Source organism: Palaemon carinicauda, chromosome 9 (assembly GCF_036898095.1).
Source record: "Palaemon carinicauda isolate YSFRI2023 chromosome 9, ASM3689809v2, whole genome shotgun sequence".
Taxonomy (NCBI): Eukaryota; Metazoa; Arthropoda; class Malacostraca; order Decapoda; family Palaemonidae; genus Palaemon; species Palaemon carinicauda.
This window is the reverse complement of record NC_090733.1, coordinates 73,706,208-73,733,884: the sequence shown is the minus strand read 5'-3', so window position 1 is coordinate 73,733,884 and position 27,677 is coordinate 73,706,208. Positions and strand designations below refer to the sequence as shown.

Here is a 27,677-nt window from a genome sequence, read left to right as displayed (position 1 = left end):
GGACATAAATTATTACATATATACCAGGTTGCACAAAGAGCATGGGACCCCAAGAGAGGAGAGAATGATATAGGAAGTGGTAAATCACTCACAAAGTCATTCTAGAGTTGGTGTTAATTGATCACGTTTTGTGCAGCCACCACAGGATCTAAGGTAAACGTGACTAGGTTCCTCGGGGTTATGTCTTGCAGGTATTGGGCAGAGAATATAGTTTTTTATTTCCACACACCCGCTTATAACACCTTCGTCCAGAGAAATTCTTCTTAAACACCAGGGACATGCTGATAGCCCTCATGTCGTGGGCACGGAAATGGCGACTGGGATGAATGTGATCTTGTTGGATGACCCAATCACCTGCTTGATTCTGGAAGATACGAAGTTATTTGTGATCTTCCTTTTATTTTTTTCCCATGCTTAAGAAGAGCCTGCTGATCTATTGTGGGTTCCAGGTTAGTTTCAAATATTTCATCAGCGCCCTTAAAGGGCAGAGTAACAGCTGATCAGGATTATCTGTTACGGATCGGAGACTCTCAATATGAAAGGGCCCAAATTTATGATCGGCTATAACTAGATTATGAGTCCTAGCTACGAACTCAGGGACGAAACAGTGTCACATACCCCAATCCCCTTGAATGGGCGATGTCATAGGACAGACCACGAAACTCGCTGACCCTCTTCGCTGAGGACAGGGCTAGAAGGAAGACCGTCTTAAGGGTCAAGTCTCGATCTGAAACATGGTAAAGAGTTTCTTTAAGGGGCTCCTTTCAGCAAACGTAGAACCTTGTCTACGTTCCAAGGAGGTGGTCTGACTTCTGACTGAGGGCACGTGCACTCAAAATTCTGTATGAGGAGAGACAACTTTGTCGAGGAGGAAATAACTTTATTCAGTTTGAAGACGTGGCTCAAGGAGAGCATATTACTGCCAACACTGAACAAAGTTTTTCCTCCCTGAAGTACAATAAGAACTCTGCTATCATTGGAATAGTGGCACTGAGAAGAGCGATACTCTGTCCACGACACCAACTGAGGCAAACAACTTCTGGAGGTATGCAGCCAATCGTTTTGCAAATGGTCTCAAAAAGCCCTTCTTTACGAGCAGTTCCTGAATAAACTCTAGGCGTGAAGACATAGCGATTGGATCGCTTAATGGAATTTCTCCACCTGTGGTTGTTTGAATATATAGGGAAGTGTGGGGAGCTCTCTCAGTGTCTCTGTGAGCAGATGTAAAAGGTTGAGAAACCATTGTGCATCATGCCACACCAGAGCTACTAGGGTAATCGAATAATCTTGAAATGCCTTGACTTTAAGTGCTTCATAACTAGGCAAAGGGGGGGGGGGGGGAGGGGTGGACCCGTAAATGTCCATCCTGTCCCACGGATACTGGAAGGCATCTTGCCAGAATGCCTGTAGATTCAGTACTGGAGAGCATCACACTGGAAGCTTCTGGTTGAAGGACATTGCAAACAGGTCGATTGTCGGTGGCGCCCACAAAGTCAAAACTTTGTTAGCTATCTGTTGTATCAAGGACCATTCGGAGCCTACTATCTGAGTCCTCCTGTTCAGATAGTCTGCCAGTACATTCTTCTTTCTTAGGATGAACTGGGCTGAATGGGATACTGAATTGTTTTCCACCCAGCTGAGGATTTCCACAGCTAGCTGGCATAGGTGCTGTGAAAAGGTACCTCCTTGATTTTTGTGTGACACCACCATAGTGTTGTTGCTCATCTACACTACAGAGTGTCCAGAATGAAGCCAATGTTAAGTGCTTGAAGGTGAGAAACGCTGATCTCATTTCCAGGCGCGTTTATGTGGCACTGATGCTCGGATTTGGACCACTGTCAGGATACCATGAGGTGCAACAGATGAACCCCCATCCCTTTTTTTTTGAAGTATCCATGAAGAGCAACAAATCCAGGCAAGAGAGAGAAGGCTACTCCCCTGACGAAGTTAGTGTCCGATACCCACCACCTCAGGTCTCTCTTTTGCTCTTGACCTACCGGTACCAGTGTTCGGTGGGTCCGAGTACTGAGACCAAAAGGTCTCCAGCTGCCACTGAAGAGATCTGATGCTGAGATGACTGTTGGGGACTGTCTCTAGAGAAGTTGTGTGTCACAGCAGCCTTTTCCTCTATATGCTAGCAATTTGTCTCACGAGACGAATATCTGGGCTATTCCTCTCAGTCTTATTATTCATTCCTTGGATGGAAAGACCTTGCCTAGCTTGATCCTGATTCTTATTCCTACATATACAGTCTTGAGATGATTGCATGTGGGACTTTTTATAATTTACCATGATCCCTCGATCTTAGCAAAATGCAAGAAGTCTGGCTCGATGAAGTTATCGTATAGGTAAGAAGACGAATGCCATTCTTGTGTGCACAAGTGGACACTAAGGTGAATACCCATGTAAACACCTGGGGTGCTGTGGAGAGGCCAAAAAACAGCACCATGAACTGCTACTGTATATCTTTCCTCCTAATGAGAAACTTAGGCACTTCCTTGAGGATGCATGAATGGGGATTTGGAAGCAAGTATCCTCGAGATCTAGCAATACTATGAAGACCTGAGGTCTGACAGCTTGTCTGACCATCTCCATCTTGAACACAGTCTGACGTACGAATTCGTTCAAGGTCGAGAGAAATAAGTGAATGTAGAATCCTTGTAGACCCTCTTGGAGAGGGTCCTTCTCTAGCATGGTGTGGACTGCCCATAGGGCCTGTTCCTTTACAGATCCCCGTGTGTAGGAATCTGTCATCATCATATGGAGGGTCAGAGGAGGGTGAAAGTTTGTGAACAGGACGAAGTATCCCTCTCTTAATATGGAAACTGATGAAGGCTTGGCTCTGCGGAACATCCACCTCTGCCTCTGCCCTCTGGTCTTCAGGCATCCCCCTACCGGTGGAGTGGCTGAGGGAACACCTTCCCTAGCAGGAACGTCCTCGTCTGTTCCTCTTACCTCCTTTGGTTCTCCTTGAAACCCTAGGTCAAAAGGACTGCCTGGGGCTTACACTTGTGCTGTCTGCTATGTCTGGGAGGTCTCTGTGGTGGAGGTACTCCTGAGTTGGAGCGTGAGGTAAGGGCCCTATGGAGAAGGGAGTCCCGACTCACCTTCCTCCATCTCTCTGACGGCGCTACCACGTTATATAGTGAAGGACCATCTCAATGGATGTTACGCAACCTCGCTTCTTCCCTCTTCGGTACCTGCCTCTAGAATTTTGAGATCACTGCATCGTGTTGCCTCAAAACCCAGTTGATCCACTGGTTGATGAAATTTTTGGTTAGGAACTTGAGAGGCTTAGCCCCCTAAAGGAGAAAGGCTAACAATGCTTCCTTCCTCTGAGGGATGGCGAGGTCTTTGTTCTTCATGAGGTAACCTACAGTAACCAAACAGAAATCACTATGAAACAGATTGCAAGGAAAATCTCGCAACCTTTCCATGTTGGCGGTGTCTCCAGCAGAGAAATTTACTGGCAGTCACCAGTTTGGCCAATGAAGAGTTTTACGTCAAAGCTAAGATTGCCAGGTCTAGTGGTAAAAGAGCATCCTTCTCTACCATCTTGTAGTACTTCCTCTGCCGGCCATACTGAGGAGGGAAAACCGAGAAGAATCCATAGATTGGAGAGATTGTGATATTCCTGCCAATTGGGCGTATACCTTCTTTGCTTCTTTAACCCCTCATGACCAAGGCAAGGCTACCTTAGTTTTGGTGGCTCGGCATATCACAGAAGAGGTCTAGGACTGTATCATTTCCCTCCACCGGGACTTGATTCGGCTTCCCTAGGTTGTTGACCCTCCTTATGCAAGCAAAGATATACTAAAAGAGGCGGTCCACATCCTTCTGCTCCAGGGGTGAGATCTTGAGGCTGGCGGAAGCTGGCAGCACTCAGTCGGAATATTCTGAGCTGTTGTCTAAAGGTACTTTCGCCTCTGAGCTATCCTCCAAAGCAGCTCGGGGAGGGTCGAGGTCGTCATCAGAGTTCCTTTGGGCAGAAGACCGAGTCCATGGAGGAAGATCGCTATTCTCCGGTCTTACAGAGGCAGATGTTGATGTTTAGTGACGTTCCCGTCTAGATTGACGCTCATCCATACAGTGCCAAATCTTAGGGAGAGTCTTGGTGTCCTTCCATTCCCTCGAGAAGTGTGGAACTCTCCTTCTCCAACTCCATAGGTCTTGCTCCTTCAGAAGGAGCAGGAGGACCCTCTGCCACCTTGGTAGCAGGTTCCAGCTGAGTCAACTCTATAGGTGAAAGCGTATAGCTATCTGTGATCGTGATCTCCCTAGGGGACCTCGATCTCCTGCTCATCCACAGATTTACAATATTTCCTAGTGAGGAAGTGTGTGCCTTCTGATTTCTCTTCTTCCTCTTAGGCACGATTGGAATCAATCCCAGCCTCTCCCAGACCAGGTCTTGGTCAGAATGTGCCTTGGTCTTCAGGTACTCCTGATACCTTAAAGACACCTGAGGCTTGGAAAGAGCTAGAGGAGGTGGTTGCCTAGCCTTGCTGCTACGTCTGGGATCGGATGGGCCTTCACGACCTTGGGAGGATTCCAGTGGGATGGTAGGTACGCCGGGGAAGGAACTTCCGGGGAATGGGTTGTCAATCCCAAAACCCCCTATACCAGATCCAGAAACTAAGGAGTGTCCTTCAAGAAAGCCATTGTTCCCAAATGAGGGCCCCTCCCCCCCCCTACTTCCTTAGCTTAGAAGGAGTGCTCTGGAAAGTAAGGGGGTCGAGAGGATGAAAGCTTGTGCCCTTCCTTGTGCTTGTCTTCACTGCAGAAGTGAGCACTGTTAACCTGTGCTACCTAAATTATTAGTCTGCGAAGGAAAACCTACCCTAATTTGTGAGGGAACTCGTCATTTCTCTCGGAAAGTAGACCAACTATAGGGCAAGTGCTAGCTAGGCGAAGGCTGATAAGGCACGCTTGAGCATGCACCCTTCTCAGTTTGCACAAATAAAATGTAGTCTACTGTGTGCGCTCATCTGCGTGCTAGCAATGCAGAACTTGCCTTGCTCTTGATTAAGTTTCTAGCACTCATGATTCTAGATGGGAACTCACTGGAATAAGCAACATACATAGCAATAGCATGCTTGCCTTCCTCCGGCAGAAGAGTTCCCACTTCCACCTCGCTCGGTGGTAGGGTGCTCAACACTGCGCAGGACTCGTCCGCTGGAAGTTGGTCAACGCGCTTACTTGCTAGCCAGAATAAAAAACAAACTCTCCTACTCACCTTTTCCCAAACAGAAGAAAGACAGTGCTGTTGGAACAAATTCATGAGAGCCTGTCTTTACATAGCGCTAGATTGTGTATGTAACGACGAGTGTGTGATCGCAGGCAATTGCCTTGCGCCATCATCGTCCAGCTCCGAAAAGCTGCGCTCTGATGAACTAGAGTGGTACATGAAAGAGTTCAATGCCCTTCAATGGAATACACAAGGGGGAGACCAATCAGAAGAAGGCCGTTTCTCCCACGAGCAGGAGGGACGATCAACTGCTTTTGATCCTGACAGCAAATCTTCTCGCGGGCAAGGAGCTTACTGAGAAAGAGCTAGTGAAGGGAATCTATTCCTCGAAAGGGAAGATCATCCAACACCTGGTGGAAAACAATCCTCCCTTAGAAGGGAAGGTTGTCCCTCCGTACAGCTCACTTCGTCTCTCTTCCAGCTGAATGAACACTGCCAAAAGATTGATTCTATGGAGACGGACTCCCGAACAGCTCACTTTGTCTCCCTTCGAGCCGAGCGAACTCAGCCAAAAGATTAATCCCATGAACCATCCTTGGGAAGGAGCCGAAGCTAGTCCCTGGGTTTCCCCTAAAGGAATCCCTTGATAAGTCACTCCGAGAGAAGTGCTTGTTAGCAAATGCCCAAGCAGAGCGAATGTCGGGGCGAGCAGAAACCGAGGTCAAGACAGTTGAGCTCGCACTACAGAGCTTCGGGGTAGGGAAGATCAGAATCATCCTCTGGGAAGGATGCTGTCCCCATTAAGGGCCCAAACGCAAGACCTCATGCAACCTTTCCTTGCACGGAGAACCCGTGAGCCCCAAGGAGGTCCACAGATAACAAACTGCTTCGTTGGAAATAGACTCCCCTACGGAAGCAGCCGATGCAGTTTTTCTAGGGTAAGCAATGGAGAATGAAGCAATGAACGCCACTTGTACTAATCCAACTCCAGGGGGAGTTGAACAAGCCGTCATCATGGAGAGGCCGAGTCGACGGAAATCAATGGCAAGGTTTCTTCGCCTTCAAGGCCGCTTTCGAGGGAGAAGAATCCCTCTTCACCTTCTTACGTCGCCTACTAAACCTCAGTCAGTGGGAGGGCGACCATTTCCTACCCACTCGACAAGGAAACACCTGCATGCAGGAGTGACCCCTACATGCAGGAAAGAGCTCGTGAAGATCTGTTTCCTCAGCAGACATATAGATGACGTAACGGCACCCTTCATTACCAGGACAAACTTGCATTCTTTAAATAGGATCTCACGGGCAGTCACACTTCAAAAGAAGAAGAATGAAGGAATATTTTTTTCTTTTTAGGCCAGTTGAAATTAGAAATCTTATTTTAGGGCTTTAGCAGAGGAACAAGAAAACATCTGTACTCCACCAAGCCAAAATAATAAATGACGATTGTTTGTTAGTGCTAGTGCAAGTGCGATGGTGGACTACCTCTACTACTCTCTTCACTTACTAACGGTTGGTTTTTAGCCAGTGCCGAAATAATACTCTTATGTAAATAGCGTAAGGTTTGTATACAGTGCCGGAACAATTTACATTTTGAAAACAAATATGCAGATGGGGATCACAAAAGAATAAGATTTACCTGTGATATTAATAATAAAAAATAATCACAAGAAATATAACTTACAGAGCTGCAAAAAAGTTTTCTTTGGTATACTCCTGTCGAGTGAACTGAGATCTAACAAAGTATGCAAATACCATGGCCAGCAAATAGTTGTCTGCATATCGGTAACATACATCTGCTTCAAGGAAGCTGTTCAATATTGGATCTTCTGAAAATGATAAAGCAAAATTAAAGGTTGTCTACAGTATTTCCATATTCATATGACATTTAATCATTAAAAGATCCAATGACAAAATCCCACAGAACCTTTTACTAAAAGTAAATAGCCCTAACTTATTGAAGTTCAGTTCAGAAAAAAATATGCAACTGTTATTTTACAATTGGGTTACAGCCTACAGAAAAAGAATTCTAATCAAAGAATTTATTATTGCAATACCTACCCTTAATTCCTTAGCTAAATATTTTCGAAGTGCCAGCAGTAGTTCAATGAAAAGGAAAAAGAATGTTATAACTTTAGACAAATAACAGTCCTGTAGTTTCCATGATGCTATTCAGTTTACAATACCACTTTGATTATGAATGATAGAGTAAAATGACAAATTTGGAAGTAATTTGTATTTTTACTAACCATAAAAACCTGTTATGGAATATACTTTTAGCGAAGCTTACACTAACCATAAGACCTTTAGCAAAGTGTAATTAACCCACCTCTAGTTAGCGAGGAAGTAGGGGGTTAGTGCTGACTACCCAGCTCACACACACAGACACCTGTGTTCTTTCTTCACTTTTGCTTGCATGCATGACTTACCGAGACACAGGTTTGTATGGTTAAAAAAAATACAAATTACTTTCAAATTTGTCATTTGTTCCAATAACAGAATACAAACCTTATGCACTTTATTAGGGAAGACTCACCCTCTAGGTGGGTGGAAGTCTGAAACAACTGACTGGTTTTTGACACGGGGTTTTCCCGTATATGTTCTGCACGTGACAGGGAGAAACTCTGACACCTCACTAAATTCCGTGCAAACACCAGTTAGTGGCCTGAGCAATCTGTGTGATTGTGTGAGAATACCAGTGTGACTAGTCTACAGTACGTAAGAATTCTCAGAAACATAGGAATCTTTGAATCACTCATAGATCCAATCCCCCCTTGCCAAGTAGTATGGGGACACAACAAGTATACTGTACATATCTTATCTTACACCAGGTTACACTAGGGAAATGGTTTTACCTGCATATAGAGAGGAAAACTTGCAGAGTACCGTAGTTGCTGTTCCCAAAAAGAGGGGAAGATGAAAGAAAAAGCCAGTAATTCTTATTTTTCATCCCAGATTTAATCCCAGATAAGTCTGCCCTCCACCATCAATTTTCCATCAAGGAGCCTAAAGTGTTTAAACCATTTTTTGTGTAGCCACCACAAAGCAATGGAGAACATCTCCATGTTTCTGTGGGTCATGTCTTGCAGGAAGTGGGTGGGGTGAAGGTCGTTTGACACTTCCACACAACTGCTTGCAGGAACTGCGTCAAAGAGTACTTCTCCTCAAATGCTAGGGATGTACTCATGCCCCTAACATCATGGGGTCAAGGTTTACTGGGCTGAGAAGGATCAGGATTCAATGCCTGGTCTATGACCTTGCAAATACAAGCAGAGAACGTTGTTCTTGGTGATCCTTCTCTTGACCTTCCTCGAGCTGACGAAGAGTCATGCCACTCGAGGGGGGGGGAGCTCCTGTGATTTTCTTCAGGAAGCACCTCAAGCTCCTCCCTGGCAATGTAGCGGTTGATCTGGATCATTGGTTACGCTACGAACACTTCCAATTCAGAAGGGTTCGAATCTTGGATCTGTTGCTGCTGGATTTTTAGGTCTGGAGACAAACCCAAAAACGAGGTCAAGTATTACCTCTCCCCATCTCCTTGAGTGGGACATGTCGTAGGAAAGACCGTGGAGTTCACTGATTCTCTTAGCCCAAGCTAACGAGCGAGAAAACCGTCCTCAATGTCAGATGAAGATCTGATGCTTGGCATAATGGATCATAGGGGGCACCGTTCAGAGACCAAAGGACGCGAACCATGTCCCATGGAGGAGGTCTAACTTCCAACTGGGGACAGGTAAGCTCAAAACTCCGTGAGAAGCTACCACTCGGCTCAAAAGCGAGTGGTAGCCTTTCACCACCAAGACCGAGAGGAGTTTTCCTCCCTAAAATATCCAAAAAACTATGAAATTGATGTTAAGTGGCACCGAGGGGAGAGACCATAACCACATAAAAAGCAGCTGAAGATTTCCAGAGGTATGCGGAACGTCTTATTCGCAACTTGCTGCGAAAAGCCTCCTTGTGTGAAGAGATGCTGGATGAGTATTCTCCAGGCATGAAGACATAGGAATCCTACGACTTTATGGAAGATATTCATGTGTGATTGTCTGAGAAGGTCGTGTCGTGGATGGAGTTCTCTTGGGACTTCCGTCAGCAGCTGAAGAATGTCAGGGAACCATTCTGCATGCTGTCATAGCAGAGCTGTGAGGATCATTGCTAGGTTTGTGGATGATCTTACATTATTGAGCACCCTTCTCATCAGGCTGAATGTGGGAAAGGCGTAAACGTCGATGTTGTCCCATCGTTGCTGGAATGCATCCTGTCATAAGGGTTGGGGATCCAACCCTGGTGAACAGAAGACCGGGAGCCTGTTGCTCAGGGATGTCACAAACAGGTCCACTATTGAGGAACCCCACAAAGTAAGGACTTTGTTAGCTACTGGATGATTCAAAGACCACTCAGAGGGCACTATGCGAGTCGCTCTGCTCAGATGTCCGCGCGCACATTAGTTTTGTCCGGAATGAAGCGAGCTGATAGGGATACCAATACCAAGATGCCTTCTGCTCATCTTAGCATTAACGTTGCTAGATGGCAAGGGTGTTGCAAAAGGGTACCGCCTTGTTCGTTTTACGTAGACAACTACCGTGGTGATGTCCGGCCTCAGCACCACAGAGTGACTTGGTAAGAACTGATGGAACTGCTGAAGGGCTAGGAAAACTGCCCTCATCTCTAGATTTATGTGCCAGTACCTTTCAGAGTCTGACCAAAGCCTGTAGCCCATGTGGTGCAGCACGTGACTGCCCCCACCCCTCCTTTTGATGTACCTGAAAGGAGATCAATTTCGGGGAGGGATGAGAAAGTTGACACCTCTGTAGAGATTCTTGTCCGTCACCCATCCTCTCAAGTCAGTCTTCTGCTCTGGTCCCACGGGGATCAGTGTATCCGGAGATTCCTCATGCTGAACAACCTGGATTTTGGCTCCCACTGAAGAGATTGGATTCATAGGAGTCGGTGGCGGAATAGCTGAATCAGTCGAACGGTGATCTAAGAGACATAACCACTGATGGCTGGGAGCTGGTCTCGAAGGATGAGACTTGCCATCTTCTACCTATGGATCTTGTCGTCAGAGGGAAGACTTTCTATAGGTTGGTGTCGATGATCATGCCTAGGAATACCCAAGTCTGATAAGGAAATAAGGATTACTTCTCGAGAGTTACCACAATCCTCAGCACTCGGCAAATTCGAGGAGTTTGTCTTGTCTCTTTGTTCAACTTGGATCACCTGTTCACAAGCCAGAGATCCTTGCATGTTGATCCCCAATGGATCCCAAGGGAGTTTGGCAAGGGGCCTGTGCAAAACATCAACAGAATTCGCTCAGTGACTGAAAAAGTCCTGTTAGTTGGACGAGTCATGTTGGTTGAATAAGAGATAAGTATTCCGAATTTGTATGAGGGGATCACAGATTCAACGGAGTAAAGAGTCATGAAACTATCCAGGAAAAAGAAAACTATTTTCATTGTAGTCCAAAATCAATTTCAAAGAATACAAAACTTATTGATTTTGGACTATTAAAGTACAATAAACAAGTAACAATAAAAAAATTAAACTGTGACTCAATACAGCTTTCCTCACACAGACTCAATACAGCTTTCCTCACACAAAGTGTACTGTTCCATAGCCTTTCAACTACCCCAATGTGGGAATCAAAAAATGACTAATGAAAAAGTAATTACTATACAAAACCTTGATATGAAAAAAATTCCGTTCAGTGATTAATTTAGTGGTAAATTTAGTTCTTCCGAGTCTCAAAATTCTGTCTAAGGACATGCGCTGGGATTCAGCAATCTACTGGCGAGCCATATTAATCTCTCATAGCAACGGACACAGGCTAAGCCGGCTCTCCAAGTACAAGCAGGGTGTCTTTAATCGATCAATAACCTCACATAACAGTTGTTATTTATGGGTTATCGACATTCTCTTAGGGGAACCAGAGACAGAATCCGTAGACTCGGAAGAGGACAATAAAAATCCCAAAAAATCAGGCGATGACTCAGGGCAAAGCTCTCTTAAAGAAGAGCCAAACAGAGCTGTAGGGTCCAGGCCAAATACACCCTACTGTGCCACTTCAGTCTCGAGTTCCAACCGGTGTTTTAGTCTACCATCAGAATGTCGGAAAGGGTTTGAATTCTGAGGTGACTCAGGAATGGAGTTAAGTTCTGTCTTTGTAGTATTTGTCCGGTCAGTGAGACAAGGCCTCCACTCCATGACTTGAGGCTGAACTAAAGGTAGGTCAGAAACAACGGATTTTGAGCGAAGCGTAAAATCTATTTTTGGGTGAGGCAGCCATGTCGTCCTGATGGAAGTTCCTTCGTTAGTAGCTTCCTAGGTTATATTTGACTACAGTGATATATCCCAGAGAATTTACCAAAGGTATCCAGAATTCTAACTCCTGGAGCAAATATCCCTTAAAAGTTTTTTAAAAAGGGATATCGCATAATATCAGAGGACGCATTCTTGACACGTTGCATATCTATCTACACCCCTAATAGTGTTTTCGCTTCGAGGGGAAAGTGGCAAGAATTATAGGAGAGCCGTTATTGAGACAACGCTCTTACTGTACTGTAAACAGGCGCCACCCCGCCACCGTGTGGCGCTATCTAGCCATTCTTTGTAGCTTTGTAGGTGATACAGATATAGTACATTAGGGAGAGATTCGTTATCCTTTTGTCAAAAAGAGGGCGGGTCCATCAGGACGACATGGCTACCTCACCCAAAAATAGATTTTTTGCTTCGCTCAAAATCCGTTTTTTGGGCTCAGGTCATGTCGTCCTGATGTAAGTTTACCAGAGCATTAATGTACCTGTGGATTTTCAATAGTGCCGTTCATCTCGAGATAAATTTTCCTTTGGTCTTCTGGACCTAGAGACACTTGATGTTACCGTTATACATCATTCAACTGATCATGGCATTATGTCAGTGCTTCCTGCCCCCTACAGGGAAGAGTCTGGGTAGACTTTAGAAAAAAAAAAAACCTGAGGATTATGAGTTCAAAGAACAGACTAGCAAACAGTTTGTATATTAGTGTCGTCATATACAAAAAGCATAGTTTGTACTTAGATGGTATTGATCTGTGTAGATTACTGAAACCTCCCGAGTCTGGTTGTTAATAGAGACAGAGGTTTATATACATGTAGGAAACCTTAATTCAGTAAGATAAACAGTTTAGTACAATCAGTCCTTACCTGGTTCCTTGGAACAGTAATAACCTTAGTTCCCAATGTTTTCCTAAATATCGATAGATTCATAGTTTAGAATATTTGGGGCGAAATGAGACGCAAAGATTCCTACTATTGTTTATTACAAATAGAAAATAGAAACCATGGTTGTAACAATCAATTACATTTTATGCTGAATGAATCTGCATAAAAACATAATAAGTAATAACAGAAATATAATAAGCTTCACCTGAAAAGGGAACACAAGCCACTCAGTGGGAAATATGCAAAAATTTCACTGTGTTCTGTTGTTACAAAGAACACTATACATATAAGTATGCATGGCACATATGTTAGTCTATTATGCTTAATATCACCTGTGCAGTTAGAACAGTCTATAGTGTCGTCACTAGACACATCACTCAACATGATATACCTTAAGAGTCTATCATATACACCCTTCACTAAAAGTCCCAAATAGTGCACTGTTCTTCGCAGAAATCAGGCGGCAGGTTTTAGAACACTACCTGCTGCCACCACAAAATGTTTTATCTCCTGTAATTGCTTCGCGTAGTGTTTGAAGAAGACTCTGGATGACTTCCATCAAGTATAAGTGCGAAGGCTTTCAAACGACATAGTCTGAAAGAAATTTAGAGACGCAACTTTCCTCGGATCATGACCTGCGAGTGTAGTGTCTGGATCCGCTCTGCGAATAAAATAGGTGATTTTCGCCCTTATCTGTTTCAAGGATAACGTTGAACCTGATGTTTCTCCCCTGAAAAGCTGACCTCCCTTAAAGTCTGAAGTTCTACGAAGATAGACCTTTAGGCATTCCACTGGGCAAAGGGAGATGCTTCTTCCTTCGGAGGGCAGATTCTCCAGGGACCCCATCTCTTAGCGGGCAGCTTGTTCTTGGCGAGAAACGTTGGATCCGGAAAGAGGTTCAGTTCTCCGCAGTCTGTGAACTGAATGTGGCCATCATCCCTCGAGAGGGCCTTTATCTCACCGACTCTGGCTCCCGAGGCTAGTGCAAATAAGAATATCACCTTTTTAGTCAAGTCCTTTAGAGAATAATCTTCATTGTTCAGAGTTGATGCTAAGTGAAGAACCTTGTCCAGAGACCATGAAATGGGCTTTGGAGGGGCTGCGGGCCGAAGTTTAGCGCAGGCTTTTGGAATCTTGTTGAAGATTTCGTTAGAGAAGTCTACCTGAAAGGCGTAAAGCACTGGTCTGGTTAGGCCAGATGTGCACGTAGCGATCGTATTGGCTGCTAGACCTTGTTCATTGAGATGGATGAAGAAGGACAAAGAAAAATCCGTAGAAATCTCATCAGGTTTCTTTAACTTGACAAAGGCGACCCCTTTTTTCAAGGAAGACTCATATTGTCTTCTTGTTGACTTTGACTTGTATTCTTCTAAGAAGTCAACACTGTCCCTTGAAATTCCGAACCTTTTCTTGACAGCAAGGTAAGAAAATCATGAGATGAAGGTTCCGGGATTTCTGTGATGAAGCTGAGACAGTCAATTTCTGCACTTGCCGAGTCAGAACTGGATACGGCAACGGGATCAGCTTCAGACGTAGTTCTGTTACCAGGGGGAACCAAACTCTGTTGGGCCATTTGTGGGCCACTATCGCTGCTGTCCTTTGAAAGGATCTCAGTTTGTCGAGGACTTTCAGCAGAAGGTTGGTTGGAGGGAACAGGTAGATCTTGGACCATCTGTTCCAATCTATAGACATTGCATCCGTCGCTTCTGCTAGAGGATCCTCGTACGGGGCTACATACCGGGGTAGCTTCTTGTTGTCGCTCGTTGCGAAGAGGTCTATCTACAGTCCTGGGACTTTGCGTAAGATGAAGGAGAATGATCTTGCGTCTAGGGACCATTCTGACTCTACTGGGTTGAACCTGGAAAGAGCGTCTGCCGTCACATTGCGGGATCCTTGCAGGTGGACTGCTGACAAGTGCCATCTCTTCTTCTCCGCTAGTCGGAGGATGGCCAGTATTACTTGATTAATTTGAGGCGATCTCGAGCCCTGTCGATTTAGGCATCTCATTACAACCTCGCTGTCTAGAACCAGTCAGATGTGGATCGAACAGCGAAGTTTCAGTTCCTTCAGTGAGAGAAAAACTGCCATGGCTTCCAGAAAGTTGATGTGGAAGGTATTGAAGAGGGAAGACCAGGTTCCTTGGACTTTCCGACGATGAGAGTGGCCTCCCCACCCTTCTTTTGAGGCATCCGTGTGAACGGTGGCTGACGGTGGAGGTGGTTGCAAGGGTACCTTCTTCTTTAGGTTCTTGACCTCCGACCATGGCTTGAGTAGGGATCGCAGACAGTTTGGTAAAGGTCTCTTTAGATCTCTTCGAGCGTTTGATGCGTATTTTCTCCTAACTCCTGATGCCTCTTTTAATTGTGTTCTCAATACTGGATCTGTCACTGAGGCGAACTGGAGGGACCCCAACACACTCTCCTATTGCCTTCTTGATATCCAGGCGGATTGAAGGAGTCTCTTGACAGATCCCACTATCTCTTTCCTCTTCTTTGATGGAATGGAAAGGCAGTGTGATTAAGTCCCAGCCACTGGAACGTCTGAGCTGGAGATAGACGAGACTTTTCCAAGTTGATCTTGAATCCTAGGTGTTCCAGGAACTGGATCACTTCCTTGGAGGCTTGCGTGCACTCCTCCTTGGATGCTGCCCACACCAGCCAGTCGTCCAAGTAGGCTACCACCTGAATTCCTTTTAGGCGTAATTGATGAATGACTGCATTCGCAAGCTTGGTGAATACCCTAAGAGCTATGTTTAGACCAAAGGGCATGGCTCTGAAGACGTACTGTCTTTTCTGTAGTTTGAACCCTAGGCAGGGGGAAACTTGACGGTTGATTGGGACGTGCCAGTACGCATCCGTCATGTCTATGGAGACTGTATATGCCTGTTTGGGCAAAGGGGTCCTTATTTGTTGAAGTGTCAGCATTCTGAAGTTGTAGATCACTATGAACTTGTTGAATGGTGATAGGTCCAGAATGACTCTGAGCTTTTCTGAGTTCTTCTTCGGAACACAAAATAGCCTTCCTTGGAATTTGATGGACTTCGCTCTTCTTATAACTCTCTTGTTTAAGAGTTCCTGAACATATTCTTCCAATATGGGGATTGAGTGTTGGAAGAATTGAGGGAAGTTTGGTGGAGTTGTGTTCCAACTCCACCCTAGTCCACTCTTGACTAGGCTGTGGGCCCAGGGATCGAAGGTCCAGCGATCCCGAAAGAGGAGAAGTCTCCCTCCTACCGGCAGCATCTCACTTTGAGTGCTGGTAGGAGGATTTACCTCCTTGGCCACGTCCACCTCTGTTGCCCCTGCCTCTGGAGGGGCGTTTAGAGGATCCTCGAAAGGAACCTCGAGACTTCGGCCTAAAGGTCGTTGACTGCCTTTCGTAAGCTGGGGTGAAAGCGGGCGACTGTCGCCACCGTATGGGGCACCAGCTGGAAGGTGGTGGTTGGTTGTGCTACCGTCTGTTGCACCGTGGCCATGGGATGCTGTTGTTGTTGCCTGGGACAAGAGGGCACTCTTGGTCATTTCGTCTTCCTTTTTGGCTGGGGACCCTCTTCAGCAGAAGACTTTCTCTTGGAGGACAAGCCCCACTTGGAGAGGAGATTACTATTCTCCGTTGCGGCTTTGTCCATGACCTCTTTGACCACTTCGTTCGGGAAGAGGTCTTTTCCCCAGATGTTGGAGGCTATCAGCTTCCTTGATTCATGCCTCACCACAGCCAAGGCAAACACGAACTCCCTGCAAGCCCTAATAAAATTGAACAGGTCTTTGGTGACCGTCGCCAAATGAGCCTTGGCAAAGACCATGTACATGTCTGGGGTTTCTGAAATGCTTGTCATTGTCTCTAGCCCCGTCTGCAGAGACAATGTCGTCTGGCAATGTCTGCCTCCAGCTTCCCGACTGTGAAGGTGTTGTGAACATCCTTCCAGTCCGCATCATCCGATGGAAAGGCAAGGGAAAAGGGTCTACACTCCTCGAGTGTAGGACAAGGTTTCCCTGCCTCAACTGCCTTTAACCCTGGATAGGTACGCTCCTCGGACACCCCTTTAAGGGTATACTCGGACGCGAACGACCCCGACGCCAAAAAAAATTCTTGAAAAATCAGTTTTTGCAGTAACCTCCTTTTTTCTTTTGCCAAAAAAAACTTCAATGAATGCTTAAAACAACTGTAAAGATAAATACTACTCATCTGCAGAAAAACTATTTATTATAAATATTTTAAAAAATTAAGTAGAAAAAAAAAGACCTGACATAAAAATTCATAAAAAAAAAGTTTATACATATATACACAAATCCTTTTAGGAATTGATTCTTGAATGTTTAGGACACATCTTGATGTATTTTGGATGAAGTCAGACCCATGGAGGTGAAGATCTGAAATGAGAAAAAAAGAGTAACTTTTTTTTGGCCAAAAAAATTTGTCCAAATTTCATGAATTTTTTTGGGTACCCAAATGAAATAGGAAGTGGCTAATTTTTTTAGGGAATAAACATATGTTATTCTAAAATAGAAATATGTAAAAAAATCTTCATTATTTTGTAAATTACATTTATATCAGGGGCCATATCTAAAGGTAATTTTTTGAATACTTAGAAATTTCGTAAAAAAATACATATATTTAATATATAATATGATATTTATGCAGGTAAAAATATACCAAAATATCACAAATTCTATAGGGAACAAGAATATATATAGATAGGGCAGCTTACGCTTCGGATATGTCCACAAAATGGCCGCCAACCACACTGACTCAGACTCCCTAATCTGCCACTTGAAATGTAGGAAGGGTATGTCAATTTCAAGGTGTTATTTACTAATCTAATTATTATTGGATATGCATAAAAATTGTATGGTGGGTTGCTGGATAATTGTCGATTATTTTACGACTATAAAATTGAAATTCTGACCCAAAAAAATTTTTTTTAAAGGGAAATAAAATCGAAAAAAAAAATGTAAAACAATATATTTTAGCTAAAAAAATTTGATGATATTCAATCAAAAAAAAAGTAAACAAAATTTTCCGACAAATAAACATCTAGAGGAATCATTACTCTGTGATAGTTCCTTAGTACGTAGTAATTTTGAAAGAATTGGGAAAAAACGAAAAAATGGCAATCACCGGAAAATCGAACACATACCTATATATACGCCATATCTGGCTAAAAAAAAGATAGGCATGGGTAGCCAGATCATCTAGAAACACTTTCCAACACTATAAAAATATAAGTTTTGCGACACTACTTGCCAATTCCTTACGGTAACATGACTAAGCTAAAAAATGCAAAACAAATAAAAAGGGGCACTCGCGGAAAAATGGCTAACATTCTAATATACGGCATTTCAGAAAAAAAAAATTCAGCCACGTGCTAGGCAAACCATCAAGGCACATTTTCCGACAAATAAACATCTAAATGAATCATTACTCTGTGATAGTTCCTTAGTACGTAGTAATTTTGAAAGAAATGGGAAAAAATGAAAAAATGGCAATCACAGGAAAATCGAACACATACTTATATATACGCCATATCTGGCTAAAAAAAAAAAATAGGCATGGGTAGCCAGATCATCTAGAAACACTTTCCAACACTATAAAAATATAAGTTTTGCGACACTACTTGCCAATTCCTTACGGTAACATGACTAAGCAAAAAAATGCAAAACAAATAAAAAGGGGCACTCGCGGAAAAATGCCCAACATTCTAATATACGGCATCTCAGATAAAAAAAAAGACATGCACGTGTTAGCCCAACCATCAAGGCACACTTTCTAACACATAAACATGAAAAAAAAAATCAATAATATACGGCAATTCCTTACTACGTAGTAAATTTTTACAAATATTGAAAAAAAAACAGAAATTGGCAACCGCAGTTAAATACCCAATATACCAATAACTACGTCGTATCTGACAAAAACAAAATCACGCATGGGTAGCCAGATCATCTAGACACACTTTCCAACACTAAAAAAGCAAAAGTTTTACGACACTATTTGGCAATATCTTACGGAAAAATGACTTGGCAAAAAAATGAAAAAAAATGAAAAAGGGGTACTCGCGGTAAAATGCCCGACATTCTAATATACGGCATCTCAGATAAAAAAAAAAGACATGCACGTGTTAGCCCAACCATCAAGGCACACTTTCTAACACATAAACATGAAAAAAAAATGAATAATATACGGCAATTCCTTACTACGTAGTAATTTTTACAAATATTGAAAAAAAAACAGAAATTGGTAACCGCAGTTAAATACCCAATATACCAATAACTACGTCGTATCTGACAAAAACAAAGTCATGCATGGGTAACCAGATCATCTAGACACACTTTCCAACACTAAACAAGCAAAAGTTTTACGACACTATTTGGCGATATCTTACGGAAAAATGACTTGGCAAAAAAATGAAAAAAAATGAAAAAGGGGCACTCGCGGTAAAATGGTCCTCGTGGTGATGAACGACATTTTAACTAAAAAAAAAATCATGCACATGGTAGCCAAACAATCCACCAAGACTTTCCACAACTGATAACCTATACAAGTTGCACCATTCTACGACAATTTCATAATACGTAATAACTTTGATAATTATGCAAACTACCTTAGAAGGGTAAACTCGGTCGCGCTCGACCCCGACGCGTCTCAGAAATCGGGGAAGGAGTACAGCTACAGCAATGCACTTCTGGACACTACTAGAGCGTGTAGGGGAGACACCTCCTGCAGGTCGATCACCCACAAATTCAGTCACGGGGGTGAGTCACGTGAGAAAAACCTGTTTTTTTTTGACGCTCGGGGTCGCGAACGACCCATCGTACCTATCCAGGGTTAAAGGTGCCTTAAACCCTTTGTCCGTAAAGGGAAAGGCACGAGAGGGATCAGCAATAAAGGAAGGGTGCTTTTTGCTGAGAGACAGCACCTTGGAGCTAGTGAAAACCCTCTCTTTCAAGGTGTTGGTAAATAAGGCCTGGGCCTTGGGGAGGTCAAGAACGATGACCTCTTTCGGCTCTGTCTCCTCTTTGGACGAAGGTTCCATCCTCTGGCGGACATAGCAATCCGGATAGGCCCCTTTGCTGGGCCAGAATTCTACATCACCTACTGGGACAGTGCCCAGTTTCTTGGAGAGGAAGATCTTCCCCGGACATCGGCATATGCTCCGCATACCTCCAAGGATTGATGTCAGAGAAGGCGGGAAGATCCTTGATGTTTAGCTTCTTCGGGGCTAAACGCAATGTCACGAGCTGGTGCATCTCCATCCGGAGAGAAGCCTCCTTCTCAGACGATTTCTTTTGCATGTCCTGGAACATGGACAAAAGCGAGTGCAACGTACTCGTGATCGAGTCTAACTGGGGGGCAGAAGAAGAAGTCGAAGGCACCGGCTCGGCCACCGTAGCTGAAGACACCGAAATCGTTTCGGCTTTCTCTGTTTCACGTTCAGGGGGTACGTCATCCTCCTGTTCCAGTTCTTCTACCAGGAGATTATGTTCAGTCTCCTCTGAGACAACCGACATGTTGTCCTCTAGTTGGATGCCCTTCAAGGCATCCGATACAACAGATTCTATCGGAATCTGGACGAGGGGAATCTCAGGTTGAGCCTGGGGAACGATAGCATCCGAAGATGCCCTAGGGAACAGACAGTCCCTCACCCTCTCATTAGGAAGATATGGGCCAGAGGTGTTCTTCTGAAAACCTCTGACCCATTTTCGCAGCGTATCTCTTGCTGCATCCCTTGACTCTGTAGACTTTTGATCATCAAAAGTCTCCTTTACCAGTTTGTCACAAACGGTACATACCTGTGGGTCCCAATACTTAAGAGATCCCTTCGTGATTGCGCAGCGAGCATGAGCCCTGCACATGTCATGGCCGCAGAAGTTCCTACTGCGGACCCTGCATAAGTTGTTCTCGCACTCGGGATGCTCCTCCTGTAAAGAAAGAAAAGCATATAAGTATTCGGTGAAATTCTCAGATTTCATCATACATATTTTAAATATTGAGCTTAGGATAGGGTAAGCTAAAAAATGGAAAAGACACCTACTTGTGTCTCCTGTCCAGCCCATTGCTATGACCTCCTTCAATATTGAATACTAAATTCTTAATAAATTTATGGGAAGATTCCTTGGATATAAAGTGCCTTCTTAACACTGTCTTCTAGATTCAATATTGGGGATTTGGTAATGGTTGTTAACCATTAAAAAGCAGAGAGAATTGCTCTGTTAAATGTGATGGTCTCACAATAGGCTGCCCATGAAACACCTTGTAGGTTGGAAAATAGCATGGGCTACAGCACTGACAGCCGGCGGTATGCCGCCAGTACTGCCGTGCCTGCCGGCATGTCCTGGGCTATTGAAGGTAAGCACTGCCTTCAGGATGATGGGCGGCAGGTCGCCGGCAGTTGCTCTGCCGCCGGCAGCCAAAGGATCCCTCTATGAAGTAGGACCTACTGGCAGTCGGCGGCAAATGTCTAGACTTTGGGTGGCCGGCCGCCGGCAGACAACATAGTTGCCGGTGGCCGGTCAGAGTATGCCTATTGCCGCTGGGTCGTCGATCAGCAGCGCCCATGGCAAGTGGCGGCAGAGCTAACTGCCGGCAGACAGGCGTCCAACATGGCTGCCGGCAGTTGGCCCAGGATGAGCAAAGGCAAAGGAAAAGAAGAGATGGAGGATGGCAAAGGCTCAGCCTTGCCGGCCTACATCCGGAATGAGGGTTCAAAGGGAAAGGGGGAATTATATTCGGGCTTCCATCCAACCATATCCCATCCATATTGGTAGAATGACAGCCAGGGTGTGTGTTGGCTAGGCCAACACAAAAGGGACAGCAGGGGATGGGCAAGGGTGCTATAGGTGAGGTAATACCCGAAGGCACTACCAACCTGAGCTATTCTGATCCCATAGTAGACAACCTCATAGATGGGGAATTCAATTCCCCAGGTTGGGTTAGTCTAAGCGAGAAGGCAGCACACAGGACACAATCTCGAAAGGGAACAGAATTTCGTACCAGAGATCTTAAGCAGTGGAAGAAATCAGTTCTTTGGCCTAGGATCTACCAGCACAGGACTGTCTGCTAGGCCATGGGAGGAGGAATTGACATATAAGACCTCCAGGGTATGGACTAGGGAGGTCTAGCCTCCTGTAAAGGTAACCTAACCTGACTTGGGAAATAATTTCACCAAGATGGGCGGTTGCCAAACACAGACATTCTACTCTGATGTCCCGTTCTAAGCTCAAAACTGGCTCAGTGGTTAAGAAAAAGAAACGGAACACCCCAGTAAAGATTTGCCAGAACTCAGTTCAAGGCAAAGCTAACCGAGGATAGCCTAGGCTAGTCAGAGGGAAGAGGAATTGCTCTTAAATCTCACCATATTAGTATCGGCTTAAAAGGTATAGGAGGTGTCAGTCTCCCTTTAAAAGACAATACAAGAGCAATTAGGGACATGTATGAAAGTATACTAAAGCCCCTAGGCTAGTAGCCTAGGTGCAGTGAGAATCGTTCACCGAAACTCTCTCGTATACTGTCATGGAAGAGGAAAATTTTATGCAGCAATATCTTAAATGTAGAAAATATTGCCTGAGCTTCAATAAAACTTTACCAGGAAGGTTATATCATGCATGAAGTGTGCAGGTGCCTAGGCTAAGTAGCCTAGCACTCGTGAGGCTCGGTCATAATTAGCCAAATCCACGACAAGGGCATAATATAAAAATCCCTAACTAAATTGCTAAATAGCTAAAGTTAAAAAGCAAGCGATGCCGGGAAAGTCGTTCTGGCTAACTAAATGTACAAGAAAGAACGACCGCGTCCATGACGCCATCCGGCTGGCAACAGCTCTTGTTACATTAATTACGATCTCAATCGAAGAGTAAAACTGGCAAGAGCTTACATTTACACTATTCAAAGATATTACTTAACTTTCCAGAAGCAGATGAGACAGGACCTTTTGACCTAGTCTATGGGGGGATTAAATCCACTAGAGGTGGGATTTTCAGGCAACAGTTGGTCGTCACAATCGGGGGGGGGCAAAAAGCCAAGAAAGTCATAATTATGATAAATGGTCACTGCCGAGTCAGAAAAGGGGTTTTCTAAACTAGCAGGTCTTGACTAGTCTGGACTGGAACTCTTAGAGCCAACAGAAAGCTGTTTCATCAATGGAATGCTGGAAACTTCCCAGAATTCCCAACTCCCTGGAGGATGAACGACACCTTTCTCTCGGATAGAGGAGGCTCAGAATCGGAGTGTTGGAAATTCGGGCACAGGAGAGTGAACCACCAATTCAAGAGTCAAGATCTGTTTCACACATTTCAGTGGGGCTTTTTCTCCCATACATGTGTGATCTCGAATAGCATCAGGCTTCAATATAGGAATCCCATTAAAATTTTCTGGGGGATATAATCAACCTTCCAGTGCTCATTTCCTCTCGTAAGTCCTAGCTGGCTTAAGAATGGGCTTAGGCTGAATACAGTCGGCTGCGTTAATCGCGGTTTCTTACTTCGTGGTTTTGGTTTTTCGCAGCAAAAGAAAAAAAATTCCTTGTGATGATTGTTTATTCAGAATTAAAAATTTGATTTCTAATAGTTGGCAACGGCATTGGGATGGCAAAGAACAGTGCAATACCTATTAAAAAAAATTCTCATAAAAATCGCAATAAAATTCAAGCTGGGCCATGATTTCAAATAGGCCGCGCTCCTATACAATGAGACTACTACGCCCCGCTACCTATCTCTGCAACCAGCTGGTCATAGCTCTCTCTGTACAGTGTATATCCATCTACTGTGTAAAAAAATTACAGCTATATTGGAAATAAAGCAGGCTTTGATTAAACTGGTGTTTCACTTAACTGTATCCAATAATAATGCATGTAATATTCATATTTTAGTATCGTATTTATAATTAAAAATATAGCGAATCATAATTTCATGCATTGCTTACATTTAAATCAGCTGATCAACACTGCGGAGTCCTTCCGTTGTCAACCTATACTCACTTCGACGATATCACACTGATATGACCATTCACTTTCACAGATTTACCTCACTGATATAACTTATCATGCATATTAGTATCATACATCTTTCACATTATTGTTGTCCGTCACTTATCATCATTATATCCGTAATCCTTTTCCCAATTCCTTCCCAGTTCCCTTTCATACATTTACTTTGTTCTCCGGCACACATATCTATAACGCATCTTTCCAACTCTTTTGTTTCACTTTATTTTTCACGATTTCATTAATCTTCTCTTTTCTGGCATACATCCGTCATTTTCATCTTATTCATCATTCTAAACCCCTTTCTTAACCCTCCTTTCACCTATTCCCATTCCTATTTTTCCTTCCTTCTTCTTGCATTCCCCAAATGCATTGATTTCGCCAATTTATTTGAATAAGCGTAGATTTGGCGGAGGGGATGTGCAAGAAGAGGGAACTTGGCAACTAAACCCCCCCCCCCCCCTTGTCTCGTGTCTATGGCTCCCTTTGTCATATTGCTTCGTCCTTCTCTCTCCCTGTTCTCTCTGATGTTACACTTAAAACTGTATCCAATAACAATGCACATAATATTCACATTTTAGCAACGTATTCATAACTAAAAACAGCAAATTATAATTTTATGCATTGTTTACCTTCAAATCAGCTGATCAACCCTGCCTAGTCCGTCGTCAACCTCAATTTTTGGATCAAATATTTCCTATTTACTAAAAGAAACAATTATTACTTGATCTATCATTTTCCAATTAGCATACTGATTTCAAAAGTTTTATTTGAAATACTTCTCTCATATTTTATTTACTTGTACTGCGAGTTGAATCACATAACGTTAATCGTAGTTACATTCATGCTGCCGATGCACGATATTCATAGTTTTTAGCTTTGTGGTCCTTGATTGTAAAACCTCAATAGAGAGAGAGAGAGAGAGAGAGAGAGAGAGAGAGAGAGAGAGAGAGACTCACTCACTGCACCCAAAATACTTAAGATTGGTAAAATAAAGCGGAAATTTAACACAAAATTACATAAATGTTTTATTAAAGCACAATTGACAATTTAAATGATCGTAATTTTCTAGAATAAAATAATACTCTCTCTCTCCTGAAGATGCAAAGATTGATTACTCTCTCTCTCTCTCTCTCTCTCTCTCTCTCTCTCTCTCTCTCTCTCTCTCTCTCTCTCTCTCTCTCTCTCAGGAAACAAAAACACGGCATTCGATTGAAACAACTGATCTGTACTGTAGTAATATTATTGTACATATATTAGTTATATACACTTTGGTATCAGTGAGTATTAGGTTACAGTAAAGTATTACTAGATAGGAACACCTTTTGGTTTCACTGTAGTGTATTACAGGGCAATGTAACCTAGGAAAACAACTACTTTTCCTTATAGAAAAAATTACGCTCTCTTCGAAAATGACACTCGTTCCCGTCGCAAATTAATAGTTTCAGAAATATATATACATCTATATCCTCCAATAATGGGGACCCCCAGTGGGAACTCGGGGTTTTGGGTGGGGAAAACATACTGGGGAATCGATATATAAACGTAAAACAAGCCTATTCTTCTCTATACATTACCTTCTTGAAATTATAATAACCGGAGGAAAATATAAAACAGTATATCTGGATAAACTTTGGAGGCGCCGTTACAAAGATTGTGTCATGAAAAAATACAGTAACCAGTGCTGCCAACGTCCGATGTAGATCAAATGTTATTTTGTGACCTGTCATACTACTAGGCTAGGTTAGGTGGGTTTGTAGGGGTTCTGTGCCCTTTTTGTACTTTTTATATATTGAGTAAAACTTATATGGAGAAATTATTTAAAATACATATGGAAATATCTATCATTACTATCTTTAGTAATGTCACCGTGCCGTTGGTAACTCTTGTGTACCATCCGTCAACGTTGGCAACACTGTGTATTATTGGTAACGTTGCTAATGTTATCGTTCGTTCGTAAGAGAAGTGACACCGGGCAACTCAAAGTTATCCGAATTGGTTGATCTGTTTGTTTCCGATTGAAATGAACATCAAATTCGGTTAATTCACGTTATTTACTATAAGAAAACCATTATATATCGTTTCCCCAGTATGTTTTCCCCACCCAAAACCCCGAGTTCCCACTGGGGGTCCCCCATTATCGTAGGATATAGATGTATATATATTTCTGAAACTATTCATTTGCGACGGAAACGTGTCATTTTTGAAGAGATCGTAATTTTTTCTATAAGAAACAGTAGTTTACATTGCCCTGTAATTTACTACAAAAATACCCAACTTTTTATACAGAACAGTAAGGGGATGATGACGACTCTGTAAACTTTACCTTAGCACAATACGGTACTGTAATCTTACCGTGTCCAGCACGTAGTGTACATTCGTGCAAATGTACTGTATAGAACATATGATTATAAACTGATGAAGAAAACGAATTAAAACAACATATGGCAGTATTTACTGTGTTAATCCTCAGCTCAGGCACCTGCTCGTGGCAAGGGGCAGTAACTTTTTAGGTTAGGAGTTAGGCAACCCCAGTGCGGTATTTATTCGCATAAATTCACTTTTCATGCCTGTGTTTGTAACCTAACTATCGCGAAGAATGAGGCCTGACTGTAATAGTTCTCTTAGGGTGGTAGCTTTTCCTTTGTCGTCGGGACTTATTACAATCCCGAGACAAAAGTTATGATGTGACTATTACAGCGACACCATAGGAGTCATCATCACAACTAGATTGATTGATTGAAAGTTTTCTGGCATCCTGACATCTAAGGTCATTGATGCCAATAATTTATTATATATGAAAAATAAAAGAGAATTCAACTAAAACCATAAAAGTTAAGAAGTCATTATAATAGTTAAATAGCTTTCAGGAGACCTGCTTCTGAAATAAATCTAAAAATGCTGCTCGCATAGTAGGATACATCATGTCCAAGAATCTTGGCATGGATGAACCTGCCATCCTCACCTCGAGCTGCAAACAAATATCTATTTCTTAGGTTATTAAAACTAGGGCATTCGGTCAACAAATGCCTCACTATTAAAGGTACTAAACAGTCCTCGCAATACGGTTGGTGTTGGCCCTTCGGCAGAAACTCATGTGTCAACCGAGTGTGACCAATACGGAGACGACAAAGAGTCGTCTCCCATTTTCGGGGTATCATGTTATACCTCCAAGGTCATATGATATTTGTTACTTCCCCCATTTTATTGCCATCTCGACTATCCCAGTGCTGTTGCCATTTATTAAAAACCAATTTCTTGATGGTATGTAAGAAATCTTTACAGGGAATGGGATACCTCCTTGGTAGCAACTCGGATGCCGCATTCTTCGCCATTAAATCTACCTTCTCGTTCCCAGACACACCTACATGTGCTGGAACCCAACAAAATCGAACTGTTATATCTCTCTGTCCAATAATAAAAAGCCATTCTAAAATCTTTAAAACTAGAGGGTTACTAGAATTAAAAACTTCTAAAGCTTGAAGAACACTCCTTGGATCACTAAAAATTATAAAATTACCCTCCTTTTCCAAAGCTATTTTCTCATTAGCAGTTAGTATGCCATACAGTTCAGCAGTAAATATGGAAGATGTTAGAGAAAGTGCACCTCTACAATTAAAATCATTACTATGTACTCCAAATCCAACACCAGCATCAGATTTGGAGCCATCAGTATATATAAAAGTCGATCCCCTATGTTCTGCAACATGTTCCAAAAAAAGAGACCTGGATTCTAAGTCAGTCATATTCTTCTTAACTCCAATAAAGTATTTATAGAAAGATACGTCAGGTAATTTCCATGGCGGCGTTAACGATACCTTGAATGGGAGCACCTTAATTCTAATTATATCCAGACTATTTAATAATTGTTTCACCCGAAACCCAAAAGGTTGAGGAGATTTTGGGTGCAACGCAGAGTATGTCGAGTGCCTTACAAGGCTTGCAGTCTGAAAGGCTGAAGAATTAGGGAGTCTTTGCAAACTAAACCAATACCGAACAATAGAGGACATTCGGTAAAGGTTTAGAGGCAACTCCCCAGCATCAACAAGGACACTTGTGATAGGTGAGGTCCTAAACGCTCCTGTGGACAATCTAATACTAGCATGATATATAGAATCTAATATTTCTAACCGGCTTGGGGTGGCTGAGGAGTATATTTCGCATCCATAACTAATTTTGGATAAAATCAAGGACTTGTATAATTTTAAAATAGTATTGCGGTCTACCCCCCATGATGTATGGGACAATACATTTAAAAATTCATAGCTTCAAGACATTTAGCTTTTAATGCTTTCAAGTGAGAAACCCCTGTAAGCCTACA

The 27,677-nt window shown here is 43.1% G+C and overlaps 1 protein-coding gene across 9 annotated transcripts in view; it reads right to left on the bottom strand.

The window, feature by feature from the left end:
* LOC137646998 (speedy protein 1-B-like) overlaps positions 1–27,677 on the bottom strand; it is a 920,935-nt gene that overhangs the window by 507,543 nt on the left and 385,715 nt on the right. For all 9 annotated transcript variants that reach the window (XM_068380096.1, XM_068380092.1, XM_068380093.1 and 6 more), the window contains one exon: positions 6,867–7,011. In XM_068380096.1, the coding sequence (XP_068236197.1) occupies positions 6,867–7,011 (145 nt within the window). The remainder of the gene's footprint in view (positions 1–6,866; positions 7,012–27,677) is intronic.